The sequence below is a fragment of the Tachyglossus aculeatus genome, chromosome 12 (genome assembly GCF_015852505.1).
Source record: "Tachyglossus aculeatus isolate mTacAcu1 chromosome 12, mTacAcu1.pri, whole genome shotgun sequence".
Classification (NCBI taxonomy): Eukaryota; Metazoa; Chordata; class Mammalia; order Monotremata; family Tachyglossidae; genus Tachyglossus; species Tachyglossus aculeatus.
The window spans coordinates 19,561,489-19,586,431 of record NC_052077.1 but is presented as its reverse complement, the minus strand read 5'-3'; the positions used below and the strand labels follow the sequence as shown (position 1 = coordinate 19,586,431).

The window sequence follows — 24,943 nt, the reverse complement described above, 5'->3', positions numbered from 1 at the left end:
CCCCCCAAAATCTCCAGTAAAGCGTGAGGCAGAAATTCCCTGAAATTTTGGGCTTGGTCCATTGACCCGGGAATGTCTGATCGTTTCTATTTGAGCTGCTGGGAACCACACGAGAATGGACCCGTAATCTAACTCACGGTCAGCTGCGGCTAACACAGACGTTTCTTTATATGGTTTCCTAAATATTCTCAAATAACATATAAATCATACGTTACTTATTTATATTAATGTCTGTCTCCCCCCTCTAGACTTTATGCTCGTTTTGGACAGGGATCATGTCTGCTACCTCTATTGTAGGGTACTCTCCCCCAAGCACTTAGACAGTGCTCTGCACATAGCAAGTGCTCAATAAATACCATTGATTAATAGTACAAGAATCCTCCAGGAAGCCTTCCCCTCCTCCAGGAGGCCTTCCCAGACTGAGCCCCTTCCTTCCTCTCCCCCTCGTCCCCCTCTCCATCCCCCCCATCTTACCTCCTTCCCTTCCCCACAGCACCTGTATATATGTATATATGGTTGTACATATTTATTACTCTATTTATTTATTTTACTTGTACATATCAATCCTATTTATTTTATTTTGTTAGTATGTTTGGTTTTGTTCTCTGTCTCCCCCTTTTAGACTGTGAGCCCACTGGTGGGTAGGGACTGTCTCTATATGTTGCCAATTTGTACTTCCCAAGCGCTTAGTACAGTGCTCTGCACATAGTAAGCGCTCAATAAATACGATTGATGATGATGATGATGATGATGAAGAATATAAATTATAATCACCGTTCCATGAGATTTCTGAATTTAAACCTATAGGGAGATACTCATTAGCTATTTCTGACAGAACATCTTAAAACCAACCAAATTTCAGATTAAAATTGTTTAAAGCCTAATTCCCTTTCTTTTCTCTCTCTCACACACACACTAGGAGCAAAAAGGAACTTATGGAAGAGAAGACTGACGATCCTTCTTTGCTGGTGGAAAGCAGTGAAACAGGAGTTTACCAGCCTTTGCGAGACATTTTGCTTCAGTCACAAACAGGGATGTTCTCTGGGTGAATGATCTAACATTCTGTTATTGCTAGTCACAGAATAACTACTGTACTCTTACCAGGAAGAACAGCACCTTAATACCCACTCCCATAAAAAAAAAAGGGTGAATAGGAATAAAAACTGCCTTGTTTATTTAGAAGACACTGTGAGCCACAGCCACACAAACTTCATATACCTGCATGCCAAATGGAAGTGAATTTCATGTAACTCCCTCAAGTCTCACTTAATACCAAGCCACATTCAACTGCAATTTTGGGAAACTTCCTCGAGGACGGTTTCTGTATGTCTTGACTATTTTACACATCAAACCAAAAATAACGGGCGGAAGGCAAGAACTGAACTTGTGACAGTTCACATGGAACTAGCAGGATATCACCAATCGTGCTTCCGCCGCTTGTCTTCTGTGTGACCTTGGGTAAGTCACTTCACTTCCCTGGGCCTCAGTTACCTCATCTGTAAAATGGGGATTGAGACTATGAGCCCCAAGTGGGACAGGGACTGTGTCCAATCCGATTTGCTTTGTATACACCCCAGAGCTTAGTACAGTGCCTGGCACATAGCACTTAACAAATACCATAATTATTATTATTATTATGTCATGAAAGATATGGTGCAAAAGCAAATAAAAGCTGCTCATTAAAAAACAAAAACAAAAGCAAATGCTGAAATCGAGACGCCTTTTTCTACTTTCTCTAAGAAATTGGTTGGTTCCTCATCTCTTCTCCATTTGGAATGAATCAAAAGTATTTATTGAGTACAGATTGAGTGCAAAACCTGTTCTAAGTGCTTCAAACACTACACAACAAGGCACATATTGCCTGACCTCAAAGAATTTATTGACAATCTAATGAAAATGCTCTCAGTTAACTTAGATCACCTATTATTTGCAAATCCAAACCATCTTCTGGCAGCTCTGGCTCTTCAGGCAGTTTTATTCTGCAACACATTTCTACGGAACCAAGATGAATATCTTTAACAAGATAGACTGCTGCTGCAAGACCAACAGGCAGTAACAACAGAAACTTACTTTGAAATTATAATTACTGTCTAATGGACAACAATTTAGCTTTTACACTGGTCCTTTATCAGTAACTTATACCACTAATGAATGCTTACAACCCATCACTCTCCTTGTTGTACATTCATTCAACTGTAGGGTTGAAACCGGACTGAAAATTAAATTGAGGAGGTGCCGCTTCTACAAGAAGTTTACTTTGGACAGCACAGGTTTTAGCATGTCCTACAGAATGACGAGAAATCGGTTCAAACGGTAAGAAAAACCAGGCAGCAAACCTCGAATGATTTTGACAAATTCTGCCTGACCTAATAAATTAAGTTGGAATGGGAATTTGTGTTTGTGAAATAACTATTGGGCATCTTAGTGGCAGAAAAACATTTGAATTTTCTCAGCCTTATAACACAGTTAGCAGAAGTACCTGAGTTCTGTGTGTATTAGAGAAGTAGCATGGGTCAGTGGAAAGAGCATGGGCTTTGGAGTCAGAGACCATGAGTTCAAATCCCAGCTCTGCCAATTGTCAGCTGTGTGACTTTGGGCAAGTCACTTAACTTCTCTGGGCCTCAGTTACCTCATCTGTAAAATGGGGATTAAGACTGTGAGCCCCCCCTGGGACAACCTGATCACCTTGTAACCTTCTCGGCGTTTAGAACAGTGCTTTGCACGGAGTAAGTGCTTAATAAATGCCATTATTATTATTATTAGAAGAGCTGCTTTAGGAAACACTGAAACATAGCTTTGCCACTGCGATATGGGTGCAAAATGCTGCTGAGCAGCGACTGAGCACAGACGGATGTGGCGGACAGCACTCAAGAGTTGGGGTGACTTCCTGAACCAAAGACTGCAGTTTGTGAGGAAAAGAGGCAGTTGCAAACTGCAGCCAGTTCTACAAGGCAGGGTTTTTATTATTATTATAGTTACCAAGAGTCAAGCACTGTTCTAAGCACGGGGACAAATACAAGATAAACAGGGCAGACCCAGTCCCCGTCCCACATGGAGCTCACAGTCAAAGCCGGAGAGTTACAGCAACAAACTAAAGGACGGTATTCCCATAAAATCAGATTGTGAGCTTTTTGGCTAAACTGGAGTTCCTCCTACTACTCACCACTGCACTGACTCTGCCTCTTCCCTCCTCTCCAAGACATTAAGCAGGACCTTTAGACTAATTCCTAGAGAAACCACGCAATGACGTTTTGGCAGCTGAAGAAATATTTGGTAGGTTGAAGAGTGTTTTTAATCTCTTGCAATGCAGGCTAAAGTTTAGTATCGCCTTATATAATGAAAATGATTCTCTGATCAGACAATCCAAGGACTGTTAATATTGTCTAAAAACAGAGAGTCGTGTAATTTCTCCAACCTCATGGGTGTCCTCTTTTGTACACGAAAATGTAATGATTTGTTAAGCATTTACTAGGTGCCTAGCACCCGTAATAAGCACTGGGGTAGGCACACGTAAATCAGGCTGGACACGATCCACGATCCAGTCTAAGGTGGAGGGGGAACGATCAACTATTTTTTTTATGGCATTTCTTAAGCACTCACTATGCATCAAGCACTGTTCTAAATGCTGGGGTAGATACAAGCTTATCAGGCCAGACACAGCCCCTGTCTGACCTGGAGAGCATTAGTACATATCTATTCTATTCTATTTATTTTATTCTGTTACTATGTTTGGTTTTGTTCTCTGTCTCCCCCTTTTAGACTGTGAGCCCACTGTTGGGTAGGGACTGTCTCTCTATGTTGCCAATTTGTACTTCCCAAGCGCTTAGTACAGTGCTCTGCACACAGTAAGCGCTCAATAAATACGATTGATGATGATGATCTTGCTCAAGGTCACACGGCAGGCAAGCAACGGAGCCGGGATTAGGATCCAGGTCCTCCGGATCCCAGGCCCATGCTTCATCCATTACGCCAGCCTGCTTCATCCGTGGCTCGGCGAAGCATCTGATGCCAAACTCTGAATTAACTGGATCCTCAATAAATATTTTCGGCTGACGCTGGGTCCTACCAAAAACAGAATTTTCACAGGATTTGGTCCTATTAATCCCCGGCAGTTCCTAAGGAAAGGATGCATCTACCATGAAGAAATTGCTGCCTTAAAAAAAAAAAAAACTACGGCGCCTTAATATGCTATTTTAATTTGTTTCTTAAGTGTGCACAAGCCAAATACAGAAGACTACATACCCCTAGATATTCACACACCCAATGTAATCCTTATTATCCTTCCTAAGCAAGCCTGCAGGCCTGTCTCCTCCCTCAGTCTCCACATACTTTTCCAATGATCAACAGGTTGGGTGACCTTACTACTGACCTGCAATTTCAAATGGCCCTTGTACTTTCTTGGGCACCGGACACTGTTTCAAAACACTGCATATGGTGCTGCTCTTAGAGAAATGCAGAGCATTTTAACCTACATTACTTCATTAACTCATTAGGGAATGGGAACATGTCTGCTAATTGTGCTGTACTAAAGTGCTTATTTAGTACAGTGCTCTGCACACAGTATGCGCTCTGTAAGCAGGATCGCTTGATTCATTAACCTGTTGAGGATCTCTGTGAGGCTAGGGAATATATCCTTATTGAACAAAGGCAGAAACTGAGTTCCAAAGGGTTAATTAAGCTCCTTGCTCATTAAATACCACTGACTGACTGACTGATTGCTCAAAACCACACTTCTAGCCAAGAAAGAGCTGGAGGTCTCAACCTCATTCTAGTTACGGGATTGGCTGCAAATAAATTTGGGGGGGATGCAATGTGTGGCGGCCGTCAATAAGGCCAGCAAAAATGGGTACCATTAGGAAGGTTACGGAAAATAAAAACAAAATAAAATTCAAAAAAAGCTTTGATATGACTGGCCCTCGAATATTACTTGTTCTTAGGAGAGGATACAATAGGAAAGTGAAAGTTTCAGAGAAGGGGGCATCAACTCCAAGGAAATGGATGGTTTCTGTAGAAGAACTTAGACTCTAAGTTCGTTGACCTCAGGGAATGTATCTACCAACTCTGTTGCACTGTACTTTCCCAAGAGCTTAGTACAGTGCTCTGCACACAGTAAGCGCTCAATAAATACGATTGATGATGATGACGATGCACACAGAAAGCACTCAGTAAATACCACTGATTGACTGAAACAACAAGGATGCTTCAGCCTGGAAAGACAAAGACTAAAATGGGGGGGGGGGGGGGGTGGATTTAATTACCAAACTGTGAAGGACAAAGACTAAAAAGGGGGGACATGGATTGAATTACCAAACTGTGAAGGAGTGGACAAATTCCGTACCCTAGAGGAAAAATGTTTTTCCGCACATCAGGTAAGGATAAAAAAATCTGAGATAAACTCTCTATAGGTTCTTGAACAAATTCATAAAAAGCGTATGCATAAGGGCTAGCTGAGGACACGCTTTTGGAAGGAGAAGGCCAATGGGTCCAAGTGTTATAGAGAAAAACTACGGTTGTTAAATGTTACAAGTCATAACCATAGAGAAGCAGCATGGCTCGGTGGAAAGAGCCCGTGCTTTGGAGTCAGAGGTCAGGGGTTCGAATCCCGGCTCCGCCACATGTCTGCTGTGTGACCTTGGGCAAGTCACCTAACTTCTCTGAGCTTCAGTTACCTCATCTGTAAAATGGGGACTGACTGTGAGCCCCACGTGGGACAACTTAAACACCTTGTATCCTCCCCAGCGCTTAGAACAGTGCTTCGCACATAGTAAGCGCTTAACAAATGCCATCATCATCATCATAGGGGCAAAGGTCAAAAATGCAACCCACTGTTTCTCCAAGCATCTTTTACACGAGGGCCAAAAACCAGAATGTTTAGAACATTGACCCAATATGGTGTTTCTTATATTCTTCCACACACCTGTGACCAGATGTGGGTTGTGCACAGCCAAACCAACCTATATGACATTAGAAACCCACTTGTGTTTCACCTCACTTCTTAAAAAGAAACAGAAATGACAACTACAAAGAGAAAAGTCACTTTGAACAGGAAGTTCTTTCAACAAGACACTGACATTCAGAAAACCTGAGCTTTGCAATAGTGAATATTCTAAATCCTGACCAGTCCTAAGCCTGCAGACAGTCACCCCAACTTCTCCCAAAGATACGCCGGCAGCTGCTGACGTGTGTCTGTTGTATCGTTGTGTTGTACTCTCCCGAGTGCTTAGTACGGTGCCCTGCACAGAGCAAGCACTTAATAATAATAATAATAATGACATTTATTAAGCGCTTACTATGTGCAGAGCACTGTTCTAAGCGCTGGGGAGTTTACAAGATGAGCAGGTTGTCCCACGCGGGGCTCACGGTCTTAATCCCCATTTTACAGATGAGGTAACCGAGGTCCAGAGAAGTTAAGTGACTTGCCCAAAGTCACACAGCCGACAAGTGGCGGAGCCGGGATTTGAACCCATGACCTCTGACTCCAAAGCCCGGGCTCTTTCCACTGAGCCATGTTAATAAATACAATTGATTGATTGACCGATCCAAAGATACGTGACCACAGTGGTTTGTGCCCATATCGGAGACCAACCCCTCAAAGACCAACTTCATTTTGTCAGGTGCCTGTGGCCATTCTTCTCCCAACCCCCTTCATCCATCAACCCCAACATCTGCCTTTCACATCATCACTAACCCTTCCTTCCTTCCTTCACCCCAAAAGGTGCTTAGTACAGTAAGCAAGCAAATCCACTGATTGATTGACTTCCCTCTTGAACCCAAGGTGCTGGGTTCAAGGCCCTACTGAGAGCTCACCTCCTCCAGGAGGCCTTCCCAGACTGAGCCCCTTCCTTCCTCTCCCCCTCGTCCCCCTCTCCATCCCCCCCATCTTACCTCCTTCCCTTCCCCACAGCATCTGTATATACGTATGTACATATTTATTACTCTATTTATTTTACTTGTACATATCTATTCTATTTATTTTATTTTGTATGTTTGGTTTTGTTCTCTGTCTCCCCCTTTTAGACTGTGAGCCCACTGTTGGGTGGGGACTGTCTCTAGATGTTGCCAATTTGTACTTCCCAAGCGCTTAGTACAGTGCTCTGCACATAGTAAGCGCTCAATAAATACGATTGATGATGATGATGATGGGGAGCAGCAAGGGTAGAGGAACGGAAACAGATCCACTTCTGGGGAAGTTGCCTTTTCTACTTAAAACCTATAGCATGAGGGATGAGCCTCCCTCTCTGCACACTGGTTTCAACTGCCTACTACACTCTGAGATCGAGTTTATCAAACAACTGTATTTATTGAGGTTTTACTGCGGGCGGGGGACTGTACTAAGCACATTGGAGAGTACAATATACAGAGTTGGTAGACCCATTTCCTGTTTATGGGTTCCTTAATCCCGCATTTCCTTTTCCCCTTCTCCCTCCTGCAGTGCCCTGACTTTCTCCCTTTATTCACTGCCTCCTAATGTACACATCTGTAACTTAATTATTTATATTGTAGAGAAGCAGCGTGGCTCAGTGGACAGAGCCTGGGCTTTGGAGTCAGAGGTCATGGGTTCAAATCCCTGCTCCGCCAGTTGTCAGCTGTGTGACTTTGGGCAAGTCACTTCACTTCTCTGGGCCTCAGTGACCTCATCTGGAAAATGGGGATGAAGAGCGTGAGCCCCCCGTGGGACAACCTGATCACCTCGTAGCCTCTCCAGCGCTTAGAACGGTGCTTTGCACATAGTAAGCGCTTAATAAATGCCATTATTATTATTATTATCATTATATTAATGGCTCTCTCGCCTTCTAGACTGTAAGCCCATTGTGGGCAGGGAATGTGTCCATTTTAGTGTTGTGTTGTACCGTCGCAGCGCTTAGTAGTACAGTGCTGCGTATGCAATAAGAGTTCAATAAATACGACTGATTGAGCCAACCCACTAAATAAGTCTAAGTGCTCCATCTAACAGATGCAGCACCTCCCACCCTAACCCCCCCAAAAAATGGGAAGTTCTGAGCTGGTTTTATTTAGAGATCCTGATGCACCGGAGTCCTGATCAACATGCAGAAGTAGTCAGTCTTGCCTGGCGTTCGGGAACTTGGGTGGAAAGGCTAAAAGGTAACCCTGCCATCACCTCCGTTTTTGTACTTCCAGAAGAAGGCATCAAGGAAAACAGTCCAAGCCTCTGTGTTTGTTCAAAGAATTAATGCAATAATAATAATGATAATGGGGTATTTTTTAAGTGTTTACTATGTTCCAGGCACTGCACCAAGCACTGGGGTGGATACAAGCAAATTGGGTTGGACGCAGTCCCTGTCCCTCGTGGAGCTTAATCTTAATCCCCATTTTACAGAGGAGGGAACAGAGGCCCAGAGAAGTGACTTGCCCAAGGTCATACGGCAGACAAGTGGCATAGCTGGGATTAGAACCCAATCCTTCTGACTCCGAGGCCCGTGCTCGATCCACTAGGCCACCAGCTGTCAAAAACAATACAATCAATCATATTTATTGAGTGCTTACTGTGATGATGATGATGATGATGGCATTTATTAAGCACTTACTATGTGCAAAGCACTGTTCTAAGCGCTGGGGGGATACAAAGGTGATGAGGTTGCCCCACGCGGGGCTCACAGTCTTCATCCCCATTTTACAGATGAAGGAACTGAGGCACAGAGAAGTTAAGCGGCTTGCCCAAAGTCACACAGCTGACAACTGGCAGAGCCGGGATTTGAACCCACGACCTCCGACTCCAAAGCCCGTGCTCATTTCCACTGAGCCACGCCGCTGTGTGCAGGGCACTGGACTAAGCGCTTGGGAAGTCCAAGTTGGCAACATATAGAGACGGTCCCTACCCAACAGTGGGCTCACGGAAAAAAGGAACTACAGGGATGTGGTTCAGGTGCTTTTTCTTTTCGGTCCAGCCACGCCACGGTTTTCCAAAACACCCATCTTTGGCTACTGGATTCCCAAAGCCTTTTCAAATTCCTCTTAGGGAAAATGGAAAAGGGAAGAAACGAGGAGAGGAAAGGACCCTGGGAGACGGCTTTGGTACCGTAATGGGCTCTGGATGGTAGAGGGGGAAAAGGATGGTAGAGGGGGAAAAAAAATCAGAAAAATGGGAGTTTGAGGGGGGGGAATACTGCTGAAAATATCCCTCAATGTCCATCAGGATCCCAAGCAACTTTCCCCCGGGGGGGAGGACATCAGATTTGACAGATTGTTGAATCGCTCGCAATGTGTGAATTTTGTGGATAGTGCCTGCCCTTTGGTGCACCTCAAATCAGAATGGTGGTCACACTGCGCTTCTTCTTCCTCCATTCAGGACAATCACCAGGAAACATCAATCAATCAATCAATCTCGGGGTCCAGTGGAAAGACAATCACCAGGAAACATCAATCCATCAATCAATCTCGGGGTCCAGTGGAAAGACAATCACCAGGAAACATCAATCCGTCAATAAATCAATCAATCTCGGGGTCCAGTGGAAGCTGTGGGGTCCTCCGGGCAGGCCAGCCAGAAAGGCGTCCGATTATAATAAGAATAATAATAATAATGGCATTTATTAAGCGCTTACTATGTGCAAAGCACTGTTCTAAGCGCTGGGGGGGATACAATGGGATCAAGTTGTCCCACATGGGGCTCACAGTCTTAATCCCCATTTTTACAGATGAGGTAACTGAGGCTCAGAGAAGTTAAGTGACTTGCCCAAGGTCGCACAGCAGATTGGTGGGGGAGCCGGGATTCGAACCCATGACCTCTGACTCCAAAGCCCGGGCTCTTTCCACTGAGCCACGCCGCTTCTCTGGTATGGGGGAGCAAAATGGAAAGCTTTTCTGCCTTTTTAGGGAGAAGGGGGGAAACCGAGTCATTGCCCGCTCCGCTCATGCCCGCACTTCCCCCCCGGGTCCCCGCCTAGCGGATCGAGCACGGGCCTGGGGGTCGGAAGGACTTGGGTTCTAATCCCTCCCCCGCCTGCTCTGTGACCCTGGGCAAGTCACTTCACCGGGCCTCAGTTCGCTCATCTGTAAAATGGGGATTAAGGCTTGGAGGCCCACGTGGGTCAGGGACTGTGTCTGACCTGTATATATGTATATATGGTTGTACATATTTATTACTCTATTTATTTATTTATTTATTTTACTTGTACATTTCTATCCTATTTATTTTATTTTGTTGGTATGTTTGGTTCTGTTCGTCTCCCCCTTTTAGACTGTGAGCCCACTGTTGGGTAGGGACTGTCTCTATGTGTTGCCAGCTTGTACTTCCCAAGCGCTTAGTACAGTGCTCTGCACATAGTAAGCGCTCAATAAATACGATTGATTGATTGATTGATTCAGCTCGCTCATCTGTAAAACGGGGATTGAGGCTTGTGAGTCCCACGTGGGTCAGGGGCTGTGCCCGACCCGATTAGCCTGTACCCACCCCAGCGCTCAGTACAGTGCCTGGCACATAGCAGGCTTTTAACGAACTTCTCTGTGCCTCAGTTACCTCGCCTGGAAAATGAGGATTGAGGCTGTGAGGCCCACCTGGGACAAGGCCTGTGTTCAACCCGACTGGCTTGTATTCACATTCACTCATTCAATCGTATTTACTGAACGCTTAGTGTGTGCAGAGCACTGTACTAAGCGCTTGGAAATTACAATCCAGCAACAGAGACAATCATTCACTCATTCGTGCTTATTGAGCGCTTACTGTGTGCAGAGCACTGGACTAAGCGCTTGGGAAGTACAAGTCGGCTACAGATAGAGACAGTCCCTGATAACAACGGGCTCACCCAGCGTTTAGTACGGTGCCTGGAGCATAGTTAAGCGCTTAACAAATACCATTTTATTATTAGTAGTAATATTATTATATTATAGTAATTATAGTATAATTATTATTACTACTAATAATAAAATGGTATTTGTTAAGCGCTTAACTATGTGCAAACCACTGTCCTAAGTGCTCGGGGGACACACAAGGTGATCAGGTTGTCCCACGTGGGGCTCACAGTCTTCATCCCCATTTTCCGGGTGAGGGAACTGAGGCACAGAGAAGTGGAGTGACTTGCCCAAAGTCACATAGCTGACAGGCGGCGGAGCTGGGATTAGAACCCACGACCTCTGACTGCCAAGCCCTGGCTCTTTCCACTGAGCCACGCTGCTTCTATATATGTTTGTGTGTATATTCATTCATTCATTCGTATGTATTGAGTGCTTACTATGTGCAGAGCACTGTACTAAGCACTTGGGAAGTACAAGTTGGCAACATATAGAGACGGTCCCTACCCAACAGTGGGCTCACAGTCTAGAAGCCACAGAGCTATATCTCTACACACACACACACACACACACACACGCACGCACGCTTAGAACAGTGCTTTGCACATAGTAAGCGCTTAACAAATGCCATTATTATATAGGTATGTATATATATATACATATACATCTACACATACGTGTGTGTGTATATAAAATAGTTTGTGTATATGCACACACACACACCCCCACATACATATACAGTACACATGTGCACATCTGCACATATGTGCATACATGCACACATATACATACATGCATACACATGCACATGTACGAATACATGCATATATATGAATATATATGCTTACATATACGTATGTGTGTGCATTCATACACACATACGCATACATGCATATGCATGCACACATAGGCATATATGCATGCGTGCACATATACGCATATGTGTATGTATACATATACGCATATATGCACGCATGCACACACATGCATACATGCACATATATGTATTCGCGCATCTACATGCACATAGACACACATACATGTCTATATACCTATACGTGCATATATGTGTGTATACGCATATACGTGTGTGTATATATATACACGCACACACATACGCATACATGCATGCACGCACGCCCATGCACATATGCACATATATGCATTCGTGCATCTATACGCATATAGACACACATATCTGTCTACGTGCATATACGCGCATAGACGTGTGCATACGTATATATGTGTGTATATATACACACACATATGCGCATATATATATGCACATACATGTATTCGTGCATCTATACGCATATAGGCACACATATATGTCTATGTGCATATACGCGCCTATACGTGTATATACACACACACACACACACACACACACACACTACTTTTTTTCTTTTTAAAGGAGGCGGCTCGTCCCCAGGGCCCGCGGCCTCCCCGAGCCCTTCCCCGCTCCCCTCGTGCGAACCCGCCGAGACCCGGTGTGTGTGTGGGGGGGCGCCTAGTGCATAGGGAGCGGCGACGAGCTGGCCGCCCCCTCCCGTCCCCGCCCCCCGCTCACTTTTGGTGGCGGCGATGAGGTTCTTGCCGTCCTTGAGCAGGTCCTTGATGAACTTGTTGGTCCTGTCCAGCTCCGCTTCGTGCGCCCGGATGCGGTCCCGGAACCAGGGGCTGTCCAGGTAGCAGTCGCTGAACTCCAGGGCCTGCAGACCCATCGCCGCGGGACGGGACGGAGGGACCCGGGGACCCGGGGGCTCGAGGACGAGGACGAGGAGGACGAGGAGGAGGAGGAGGAGGAGGAGGAGGACGAGGAGGAGGAGGCGCCCCCCCCCCCCCCCCCCCGCTCGCCGTCCGCTCAGCGGCGCCCTCCGGGCCGCGACCCAAACGGAGCCACGGACCGAACCAGGCGCCGCCCAAACCCAGCCGGGAGCCCCAGCACGGCACGGCGCGGCGCGGCACGGCTCTCGTGGCCACGCCCCCTGAGCCCCCCCCCCCGTGGCCACGCCCCCGGGATCCACGCGTGGCCACGCCCCCGGATCCGATAGTGCCCACGCCCCCTGAGTCGCCCGCGGCCGCGCCCCCTCCGATAGTGGCCACGCCCCCTGGCTCGGCCGTGGCCACGCCCCCGGGATCGGAGGGTGGCCACGCCCCCTGAGCTGCCCGTGGCCACGTCCCCGAGGGGGGCCCGATCGTGGCCACGCCCCCCGAGCCGCCCGTGGCCACGCCCCCGATGGGGTCCGATCGTGGCCACGCCCCCTGACTCGTCCGTGGGCACGCCCCAGGGCCCGATCGTGGCCCCGCCCCCGGGATCCGCCCGTGGCCACGCCCCCGGATCCGATTGTAGCCACGCCCCCTGAGCCGCCCGGGGCCCCGCCCCCGGGATCCGCCCGTGGCCACGCCCCGGGATCCGAGAGCGACCACGCCCCCTGAGCCGCCCGTGGCCACGCCCCGGGCTCCGGGGGCGGCCACGCCCCCCCCACGGTAGTGGCCACGCCCCCTGACTCGTCCGTGGCCGCGTCCCAGGGTCCGATCGGGGCCACGCCCCCTGAGTCGCCCGTGGCCACGCCCCTTGAGTCGCCCGTGGCCACGCCCCCGGTGGGGGCCGATCGCGGCCACGCCCCCCGAGCCGCCCGTGGCCACGCCCCCGGGTCCGATCGTGACCACGCCCCCTGACTCGTCCGAGGCCACGCCCCAGGGCCCGATCGTGACCCCGTTCCCAGGATCCACCCGTGGCCACGCCCCCGGATCCGATAGTGGCCACGCCCCCTGAGCCGCCCGGGGCCACGCCCCCGGGATATACGCGAGGCCACGCCCCCGGATCCGATAGTGCCCACGCCCCCTGAGCCGCCCGAGGCCACGCCCCCAGGATCCGTTTGTGGCCACGCCCCAGGCCCCGATGGTGGTCACGCCCCCTGAGCCGCCCGGGGCCACGCCCCCAGGATCCGTTTGTGGCCACGCCCCCTGAGTCGCCCGGGGCCACGCCCCCAGGGCCCGATGGTGGCCACGCCCCCTGAGCCGCCCGGGGCCACGCCTCCGTGGACCGGCCCTGGCCACGCCCCCTGAGTCGCCCGTGGCCGCGCCCCAGGATCCGATGGACTGTCTCTATATGTTGCCAACTTGTACTTCCCAAGCGCTTAGTACGGTGCTCTGCACATAGTAAGCGCTCAGTAAATACGATTCATGATGATGATGATGATGGTGGCCATGTCCCCAGGGTCCGATCGGGGCCACGCCCCCAGGGTCCGATCATGGCCACGCCCCCTGACTAGTCCGTGGCCACGCCCTCAAAATCGCCCGTGGCCACTGTTCTAAGCGCTGGGGAGGACACAAGGTGATCAGGTTGTCCCACGTGGGGCTCACAGTCTTCATCCCCGTTTTACAGATGAGGAAACTGAGGCCCAGAGAAGTGAAGTGACTTGCCCAAAGTCACACAGCTGGCATGCGGTGGAGTCGGGATTTGAACCCATGACCTCTGACTCCCGAGCCCGGGCTCTTTCCACTGAGCCACGCTGCTTCTCTAAGGATCCCATGGTGGCCACGCCCCCCAGGATCCCATGGTGGCCACGCCCCCTGAGTCGCCCGGGGACACACCCTAGGATCCGATCGTGGCCACGCCCCCTTGGCCGCCCGCGGCCACGCCCCCAGGTTCCTGTTGCGGCCACGCCCCTTGAGTCGCCCGTGGCCACGCCCTCAAAATCGCCCGTGGCCACGCCCCCAGGATCCGATGGTGACCACGCCCTCTGAACCGCCCGTGGCCACGCCCCCAGGATCCGATCGTGGCCACGCCCTCAAAATAGCCCGTGGCCCCGCCCCTAGGATCCGATAATAATAATAATAATAATGATAATAATAATAGTGTTTGTTTATTAAGTGCTTACTATGTGCAAAGCACTGTTCTAAGCGCTGGGGAGTTTACAAGGTGATCAGGTTGCCCCAAGTGGGGCTCCCAGGCTTGGTCCCCATTTTACAGGTGAGATGACTGAGGCCCAGAGAAGTGAAGTGACTTGCCCAAAGTCACACGGCTGACGAGTGTCGATCGATCAATCAATCGTATTTATTGAGCGCTTACTGTGTGCAGAGCGCTGTACTAAGCGCTTGGGAAGTACAAGTTGGCAACAATCAATCAGTCAATCGTATTCATTGAGCGCTTACTGTGTGCAGAGCGCTGCACTAAGCACTTAGGAAGTACAAGTTGGCAACAATCAATCAATCAATCAATCGTATTTATTGAGCGCTTACTGTGTGCAGAGTGCTGTACTAAGCGCTTGGGAAGTACAAGTTGGCAACAATCAATCAATCAATCAATCGTATTTATTGAGCGCTTACTGTGTGCAGAGCGCTGTACTAAGCGCTTGGGAAGTACAAGTTGGCAACAATCAATCAATCGTATTTATTGAGCACTTACTGTGTGCCGAGCGCTGTGCTAAGCGCTTGGGAAGTACAAGTTGGCAACAATCAATCAATCAATCGTATTCATTGAGTGCTTACTGTGTGCAGAGCGCTGCACTAAGCACTTAGGAAGTACAAGTTGGCAACAATCAATCAATCAATCAATTGTATTTATTGAGCGCTTACTGTGTGCAGAGCGCTGTACTAAGCGCTTGGGAAGTACAAGTTGGCAACAATCAATCAATTGTATTTATTGAGCGCTTACTGTGTGCAGAGCGCTGCACTAAGCGCTTGGGAAGTGCACGTTGGCAACAGATAGAGACGGCCCCTACCCAACAGTGGGCTCACAGTCTAGAAGGGGGAGACAGAGAACAAAACCAAACATATTAACAAAATAAAATAGAATAGATATGTCCTAGTAAAATAGAGTAATAAATCTGTACAAACATATATACAGATATACAGGGGCTGTGGAGAAGGGAAGGAGGTAAGGCGGGGGGGATGGAAAGGGGGACGAGGGGGAGAGGAAGGAGGGGGCTCAGTCTGGGAAGGCCTCCTGGAGGAGGTGAGCTCTCAGTAGGGCCTTGAAGGGAGGAAGAGAGCTAGCTTGGCGGATGGGCAGAGGGAGGGCATTCTGAGCCAGAGAGGCCCGCCATAGACGCCCGGGACTCCGTTCCCGAGAGGCCCACCCGCCTGCCCGCCATCACACCGCGTGGCCCCCGCTGCTCCCGGAAGGATCCTCTCCTCAGAGCGCGCCGCCATAGACGCCCGGGACTCCGTTCCCGAGAGGCCCGCCCGCCATCACACCGCGTGGCCCCCGCTGCTCCTGACAGGATCCTCTCCTCAGAGCGCCAGAGAGGCCTGCCACAGACGCCCGGGAATCCGTTACCGAGAGGCCCGCCCGCCTGCCCGCCATCACACCGCGCGGCCTTGCCGCTCCCGGAAGGCTCCTCTCCTCAGAGCACCGCCACAGACGCCCGGGACTCCGTTCCCGAGAGGCACCCCCCCGCCATCACACCGCGCGGCCTTGCTGCTCCCGGAAGGATCCTCTCCTCAGAGCGCGCCGCCATAGACGCCCGGGACTTCGTTCCCGAGAGGCCCGCCCGCCATCACACCGCGTGGCCCCCGCTGCTCCTGGAAGGATCCTCTCCTCAGAGCGCCAGAGAGGCCCGCCACAGACGCCCGGGAATCCGTTCCCGAGAGGCCCGCCCGCCCGCCCGCCATCACACCGCGTGGCCCCCACTGCTCCCAGAAGGCTCCTCTCCTCCGACCGCCGCCATAGACGCCCCCTGCTTCCACCCCCACCCACTTAAGCGACCTTCCTTATAGTGCCCCCCCAACACCCCTGCCCGGTCCGGTCCACCATAGACTCCCCCCCCACCCCGGGAAAAATGGCCTTGTTATCACCAAGTTACATTAAGGACAACCTCATTCGCACCTACTCGGCCTTCCTGTCCCGCCATCGACCCCCGACCCACGTCCTCCCCCGGGCCTGGAATGCCCTCCCTCTGCCCATCCGCCAAGCTAGCTCTCTTCCTCCCTTCGAGGCCCTGCTGAGAGCTCACCTCCTCCAGGAGGCCTTCCCAGACTGAGCCCCTTCCTTCCTCTCCCCCTCGTCCCCCTCTCCATCCCCTGCATCTTACCTCCTTCCCTTCCCCACAGCACCTGTATATATGTTTGTACATATTTATTACTCTATTTATTTTACTTGTACCTATCTATTCTATTTTGTCGGTATGTTTGCTTTTGTTTTCTGTCTCCCCCTTCTAGACTGTGAGCCCACTGTTGGGTAGGGACTGTCTCTATATGTTGCCAGCTTGTACTTCCCAAGCGCTTAGTACAGTGCTCTGCACACAGTAAGTGCTCAATAAATACGATTGATTGATTGATTGATTGATTGAGCCGGTCGTGGCCACGCCCCCAGGATCCACCCCTGGCCACACCCTAGGATCCGTTTGTGGCCACGCCCCCTGAGTCGCCCGTGGCCCCGCCCCAGGATCCGATAGTAGCTGACAATTGGTGGAGTCGGGATTTGAACCCATGACCTCTGACTCCAAAGCCCGGGCTCTTTCCACTGAGACGTGCTGCTTCTCTAGAGACGGTCCCTACCCAACAACGGGCTCACGGCCTAGAAGGGGGGGAGACAGCCAACAAAAAACAAGTAGACGGGCATCAAAAGCATCAGTATAAATAAATGCGGCAACCCCATACCGCTGCCTCCTTTCTAGCCGTCCTGCTCCACTAAATCATCATCGTCAATCGTATTTATTGAGCGCTTACTATGTGCAGAGCGCTGTACTAAGCGCTTGGGAAGTACAGATTGGCAACACATAGAGACGGTCCCTACCCAACAGTGGGCTCACAGTCTAAAAGGGGGAGACAGAGAACAAAACCAAACATACTGACAAAATAAAATAAATAGAATAGATATGTACAAATAAAATAGAGTAAAAAATATGTACAAACATATATACACATATACAGGTGCTGTGGGGAAGGGAAGGAGGTAAGATGGGGGGGATGGAGAGAACTAAATGCTGTTCCCTCCATCCCCTCTCAGGTTTCTCGGGCCCCTATTACCCCTACCCTAATTCCTGAAAAGCAGCATGGCCTAGTGGATAGAGCACGGGCCTGACAGTCAGAAGGATCTGGATTCTAATTCAGACTCTGCCACTTATCTGCTGTGGGATCTTGGGCGAGTCGCTTAACTTCTCTGGGGCCTCAGTGACTTCATCCGTAAAATGGAGATTAAGACACCGTGTGGGACAGGGACGGTGTCCGATCTGATTAGCTTATATCTACCCCAGTGTTTAGACACATAGTGCATGACACATAGTAAGTACTTAACAAATGCCATCATTATTATTAATCCGTTGGTACCCCGTGCTGGGCCCTGCTTTTCACTTGGAAAAGTATGATAGAGAAATCCTCAATCAATCAATCAATCGTATTTATTGAGCGCTTACTGTGTGCAGAGCACTGTACTAAGCGCTTGGGAAGTACAAGTTGGCAACATATAGAGACAGTCCCTACCCAAGTTTTTTAGGTTGTGCTAATGTCTTTTCCAAAGATCCAGCGAAGGTACAACAGCTTGGGGGACCGTGGTGCTGCTGAAGAGGAATGATGCAGGATGCTACCCCTGGAAAAGAGGGAAGAAGGGGAGCGGAAGAAGAGGGAAAGGAAAGGAAGTTACTCGAGGAAAAGTCTCATTCCGTGACTGATTATCAATCTATACACGGTTTTATTTATTTATGTATTGAGTGCTTACTATATACCGAGCACTGTACTGAGCGTTTGGGGGAGCATAATACAACAGAATTACCAGACACATTCCCTGCCCATAACGAGCTTGATTATCTGAACAAGGCCCTACTGAGAGCTCACCTCCTCCAGGAGGCCTTCCCAGGCTGAGCCCCTTCCTTCCTCTCCCCCTCGTCCCCCTCTCCATCCCCCCATCTTACCTCCTTCCCTTCCCCACAGCACCTGTATATATGTATATATGTTTGTACATATTTATTACTCTATTTATTTATTTTACTTGTACATATCTATTCTATTTATTTTGCTAGTATGTTTGGTTTTGTTCTCTGTCTCCCCCTTTTAGACTGTGAGCCCACTGTTGGGTAGGGACTGTATATGTTGCCAATTTGTACTTCCCAAGCGCTCCGTACAGTGCTCTGCACCCAGTAAGCGCTCAATAAATACGATTGATGATGATGATGATGAACAATCAGACCGAAAGAAGATGGTGAGCTAGTTTTCTGCCCTAAAATGGTGTTAAGAAAGGCCTTAGCATCTCTTCTCCCCAAGAGTTTACTCCCGAGTTTGTCCTTACAAGGATTTCAAAATCATCTCGAGGAGTCACGAGATGGTGACTCAACTGCGGCACTTATCTTGGTTTCACTGTTCACCTAAAGGAGGAAGGGGACAACGCCGCTAACTCCACCGCTTACCCGGGCAGGCCGAGGCACTTGATGGGGTAAGCGGAAGATTGACTTGGCTTTGCCTGCTGTGCACTGGGGCCTTCATCATCATCATCAATCGTATTTATTGAGCGCTTACTATGTGCAGAGCACTGTACTAAGCCCTTGGGAAGTACAAATTGGCAACATATAGAGACAGTCCCTACCCAACAGTGGGCTCACAGTCTAAAAGGGGGAGACAGAGAACAAAACCAAACATACTAACAAAATGGAGCCGCTCTCACAGACGGATGGAGCAGCCGACGGCATCCACATAACTTTCACGGAGAGCTGCGTGCTAAACTATGTAGTGGCTGGGAGAGAAATTATCAGAAAAAGTAAGATTACCCCATAGAGACGAAAGAGAATGACCGTGATATTGATGCTATTTGTCCTTTGTTTAGTACGGGCCATCAACTGTGATAAATGATGATAGATTGGTTACAGTCCCTGTCCCACATGGGGTTCACAGTCTGAGATGGAGGAAGAGCTGGTATTTTACCCACCATTTTACCATGAGGAAACTGAAGCCCAGAGTGGGCCCAGAGTGGGGGTGATGACCTTACCAAGGTCACACAGCAGGCAACTAATGCCGGTAGGACTAGAATCAGGGTTTACTTCGACTCTGTCCCGTGGTCTTTCCATATGCATATGGATCTATAAGTGTCTGACGTGATTCTACCCACCCATGCCCAGCCCATAAAGCAGGGGGATGGGGGCTGGGAACATTGGGAACAAGGGTTATGGAGACCCTAGGGTGGGGAGAGGGAGCATGGAGGATGTGGGACTTTGGTGCAGAAGAAAGTCTGCGCTTAGAACAGTGCTTTGCACATAGTAAGCGCTTAATAAATGCCATTATTATTATTATTATTATTACGGGGCAGGGACCGGAGGTCCTAGGAAAGACTGACTTTTTTCCTGTTTACCTCAAGTGTTCCATTACACCTCAAATTTTCTACTTCCTCCCCAACCTGATGAATGTGATATAGAGGTGACTGTCTTTATAAGAGACTATGGTTCCTTTCCTCGGGGAGTTTACAGGTAAATCGGGGACAAAAATCCAAAGGTACAAAAATGAACAAAACCGTTTTAGAATGGCGCATCACCGCAGGGAAGCTCAGTAGCTCCTGGGACCCATTGCGAACTTTGGGAGGGATTTTGGATGTTGTGGAGAGGAGGGCAAAAGGAAGAATATGGGAACCGTGAGTCGACTCGAGGGTGGGAACAGGACTGGGGAGTGATTCCCGGGCTCCACGCAGCCATGAACCCCAGCCGCAGTTGTGACTTCAGGAAACCAAAGACCGTTTCCAATTCTGAGAACGTGTCCAAGAGGGAGTGCCTTCCTATAAATGCATTCCTTGGTTATAAAGCAGACTTTTTTGAAGCCCTGCCCATGAACAGCCTCATTTCTTTTAAATAATATGGTCAACCAACTGACGATTAATCATACAGATTGGGTCCCATTAAGGGACAGGACAAGAAGTATTTTAATGCGGTAATAACTGATTCTGCATAACTTTCAGCTGACTAGGAATGACCGATTCACCTAGGGGTAGCCCAAGGGCTATGAACTTTGGTACGATTGATTGTTTCCATCAAGGCCCCACTGAGAGCTCACCTCCTCCAGGAGGCCTTCCCAGACTGAGCCCCTTCCTTCCTCTCCCCCTCGTCCCCCTCTCCATCCCCCCCATCTTACCTCCTTCCCTTCCCCACAGCACCTGTATATATGTATATATGTTTGTACATATTTATTACTCTATTTATTTTGTACATATCTATTCTATTTATTTTATTTTGTTAGTATGTTTGGTTTTGTCTCCCCCTTTTAGACTGTGAGTCCACTGTTGGGTAGGGACTGTCTCTATACGTTGCCAATTTGTACTTCCCAAGAGCTTAGTACAGTGCTCTGCACACAGTAAGCGCTCAATAAATACGATTGATGATGATGATGATTTATACTGCCTGACCCCCAATTGTATTCACATTATCACTGTCATTATTTATTGCATTTATAAGCACTTTATGCGTATCACTGTATTGTCTTGGGGAAAAGGTACAAGGATAATAACTCAGACCAAATCTTCTCTAGCTACAATAAAGAGGCTCACAATCTTAAAAGGGAACTAAAGATTGGCATAAGGAAAGAATTACATGATAAATACGGCAAAAGGATAAAATACAGACAACATTAATAACAGCTGCAGTACTTTACAGTTTAAAAACAATTTTCAGGCCCTTCACTGGTTTGGTAGGGCAGTCCCAAGTCAATCAATTAATCAGTGGTATTTACTGAGTGCTTACTTTGTGCAGAGAACTGTTCTAAGTGCTTGGGAGAGTACAAAACAACAGAGTTGGTAGACACATTCCCCACTCCCAACAGTTTACCCAGATGTTCACATAATGACAATCTTAAGGGCATGTGAAGTAATTGGTTGCCTAGGGTACTGAAGGTAAGCACTTACTGCATCCAGTAAGCGCTTAATAAATACGACTGCATCAATCAATCGTATTTACTGAGTGCTTACTGTGTGCAGAGCACTCTACTAAGTGCTTGAATAAAGACTGAATAAAGGGGACAATAGCAAGGCACACATTCCCCGCTGCCACCATCCATCAACTTTCCAGAAATGTGTGGAAATCCAAATCCGCCAGATGCTCTGAGCCTAAGCAAGTAATCTGCTTCTTACTCTTTCTGAGGTTGTGTTTCTGGAAGTACAAGTCCCAGAAACAGGAGCCTATGAGACAAAGCCCCGGCCCACAGAGATCCAGTCATTAACCATCTCGTGCACGTTAAGTCCACAGTCCTAACGACAACCCAGAAAGTATGCCCTGATACATACTTCGGGCTTGTCACAGTTCCACACTCCTCCCGTTCAATTTGGGCCAGGCCAGACACCAGAGATTTTGCCCTTTATAGACTGGAGGCTGCTGGATTTGGCAAAATGGGGAGCAATGTAACAATAACAATAATAATGGCATTTATTAAGCTCTTACTATGTGCAAAGTACTGTTAGGACTGGGGATGCAGGTAGCAATGGGAGGAGGGAGGGGGAGGAACAGCACTGTGGAACCAAGTGCCGTGAACACAAAAGAAAGAGCAAGTTTTGAACCATTTGGGTCATGTATGATACTCCTTTGTGTGAGAATGTTCATTTACACTGGGGGTTTTCAAATATATTTGCTTTGTTCATGTAGTGTGTGAATTTGCGTCGTTTGGGAAACTGGTATTTACAGGGAAGGGGAGGGCATCGAGACGAATTAAAAGGGAGAAATAAAATAGTGGGGTAGTAGGGGATGGAGAAGGAAGATTGGAGAAGAAGGGGATACCTAAGGAAATAAATCTATCACAGATGCGGTAAGATTTAAGCACGGCCTGGGAGGGTGTTTGAGTAGAGCGGTACAGCATTCCAAGGTATGACACAACAGCAAGAGCCAAGCCCATAAATAAAGAAATAAACACGTGCTCCAGATACCAGAGCTTTGTTTTCATGAATTTGCGCAGAGAAGGGTGTGAGTTGAATATAGTTATCGGAATGGGTGGGGAGGAAATTGTGAACTCACTTGACGGAGCTCCATCGAGTGAAGGGCGTGCCAGGCCTATTTCTGTATCTGTTTACAATTCCTGACCCTTTCATTCAGTTGTGTTTATTGAGCGCTTACTGTGTGCGGAGCACTGTACTAAGCGCTTGGGAAGTACAAGTTGGCAACGTATAGAGACGGTCCCTACCCAAGAGCGGGCTCACCCGCCCCTTCCCCCTCCCTCACCCTTTATCCTTGCCATCTTTACCAAACTGGGCACCTCGGTCAGTGACCGGGGGAGAAGTGTCCACCCCACGCTCTGCTTCCCTTCTGCTCTCTTGCTCCTACCTCTTCCTAGTTGGGCAGGATCAGTGGAGGAGGAAGCAGTAGGAATTGAAGAGCCAGACACCATCCTGCGAAGGGCTGAGTTAAGGAAGGAAAGTAACTCAGCAACAAATAGTTCTGCTTTTCAGTTTCGTTCCCTATTCCTTTTCTCCCTATTCCTTCTCACAACAATCAATCAATCGTATTTATTGAGGGCTTACTGGGTGCAGAGCACTGTACTAAGCGCTTGGAAAGTACAAGTTGGCAACATAGAGAGACAGGCCCTACCCAACAGTGGGCTCACAGTCTAAAAGGGGGAGACAAAACCAAACATACTGTGACATTCTCAATGGTGTGGGGTCAGCCCATTTAAACACCTTGATAGGATGTATATATGTATATATGTTTGTACATATTTATTACTCTATTTATTTTACTTGTACATATCTATTCTATTTATTTTATTTTGTTAGTACGCTTGGTTTTGTTCTCTGTCTCCCCCTTTTAGACTGTGAGCCCACTGTTGGGTAGGGACTGTCTCTATATGTTGCCAATCTGTACTTCCCAAGCACTTAGTACAGTGCTCTGCACATAGTAAGCGCTCAATAAATACAATTGATGATGATGATGATGATAACCCCAGAGATGCCTTGTGGTGGCTCTCATTCTGCCTCCCAGGACTTCCCAAGCGCTTAGTACAGTGCTCTGCACACAGTAAGCGCTCAATAAATACGATTGATTGATTGCAGATCAGACCAGTCAGATAAGTTTGGGATTCGGTGATGTCTGAAATATGGGGAATGAAATTTCCCCTGAGAGGGAAATTTCTGGAGACTTTTGGAAGAGGTCACCTTGGCATCTCACATAGAAACCACTTTTTTAATGCTAATTGCTAGGCGCTTACTCTATGCCAGGCATTGTTCTAAGCACTGGAGTAGATAAAAAGTAATCAGGTTGGATGCAGTCCCTGTCCCACATGGGGCTCACAGTCTAAACCCCCATTTTACAGATGAGGTGACTGAGGCACAGAGACGTTAAGTGACCTGCTCAAGGTCCCACAGCAGACAAGCGGCAGGGCCCTGGACTAGAACCCAGGTCCTTCTGACTCCTGACTGCTTCTCGCTAACTTGGAACACCTAACCTACTGGTTTCCACCTAACGTATCAGCTGCTTTAGTAAATTCTGTTGACTAGTTTTCAAACTGGTTAATATCTTTCCTCAAACGTTTCAGAATGAGGTCAACAGAACCACGCAAATGACACAAACTAAAATGAGTCATGTCACGCTTAGTACAGTGCTCTACACACAGTGAGCACTCAATTTGTACTTCCCAAGCGCTTAGTACAGTGCTCTGCACATAGTAAGCGCTCAATAAATACGATTGATGATGATGATGATAATAAATACGATTGATTGATTGATTGATGTCTGTGTTTAGACCAGTCAGATAAGTTTGGGATTCGGTGATGTCTGAAATATGGGGAATGAAAAAAATAAATGCTGCCTGGATCTGCAAAATTCAACTTTGCTAAAGATAAGCCAGCAACTCCGCCGCAGTTTGAAAATACCGCCTTGGACTTAATTTTTGAACGTTTAGAAGTAACAGGGGGCTTTTTGCTAATTGGAAAGCTAGGGAGACGCGGTCTACGCTGAAATTTCCTAGTAGACTTTTGGTTCTGGTGAATCGGAAAACCCCAAAGGCTGGAAAGTATAAAAACACAGCTAATGTTGTTGGGTTTTCAGCTCACAACACTGCACCAGCAATTTGGTGTGCCTGAGAAGAGAGGTTACTAATCTTCTATGGGCCATTCGGCCACAAAAGCTGCTCCTTCACACCACGTGAAGAGCTGATGGGCCGGAGTAAGCAACTCCCGACCTTCATGGCACAGCTTGTGTGTTGTGTTGGGCTGAGCCGTACATCCTAAACCCTTCTCACAACACAACCCTTGTTTAATGCCATGACCTTTCCTTCCAGCTCAGGCAAGCCACTGCTC

At 48.5% G+C, this 24,943-nt stretch overlaps 2 protein-coding genes across 2 annotated transcripts in view; both read right to left on the bottom strand.

The window, feature by feature from the left end:
* ARHGAP10 (Rho GTPase activating protein 10) overlaps positions 1-12,470 on the bottom strand; it is a 262,121-nt gene extending 249,651 nt beyond the window's left edge. Inside the window, exon 1 of the mRNA XM_038755281.1 lies at positions 12,317-12,470. Within this exon, the coding sequence (XP_038611209.1) occupies positions 12,317-12,470 (154 nt within the window). The remainder of the gene's footprint in view (positions 1-12,316) is intronic.
* A 140-nt stretch (positions 12,471-12,610) lies between these two features.
* LOC119935625 (glycine-rich cell wall structural protein 1.0-like) lies at positions 12,611-14,285 on the bottom strand. Its single transcript, XM_038755048.1, has 3 exons — positions 14,264-14,285; positions 12,675-13,814; positions 12,611-12,621 (listed from the first exon to the last, which is right to left on the bottom strand). The coding sequence occupies exons 1-3, from the start codon at positions 14,283-14,285 to the stop codon at positions 12,611-12,613; spliced, it is 1,173 nt and encodes a 390-aa protein (XP_038610976.1).
* Positions 14,286-24,943: the final 10,658 nt, after the last annotated feature.

What these genes read in the sequence shown, in the direction of transcription:
- LOC119935625 (XM_038755048.1), bottom strand. Translation starts at nt 14,285, where the DNA reads ATGGGATCCTTAGAGAAGCAGC. An exon ending in GGGATCCTTAGAGAAGCAGC is followed by an intron (nt 13,815 to 14,263) that starts GTGGCTCAGTGG and finishes CGGGCGACTCAG; the next exon opens with GGGGCGTGGCCAGGGCCGGT.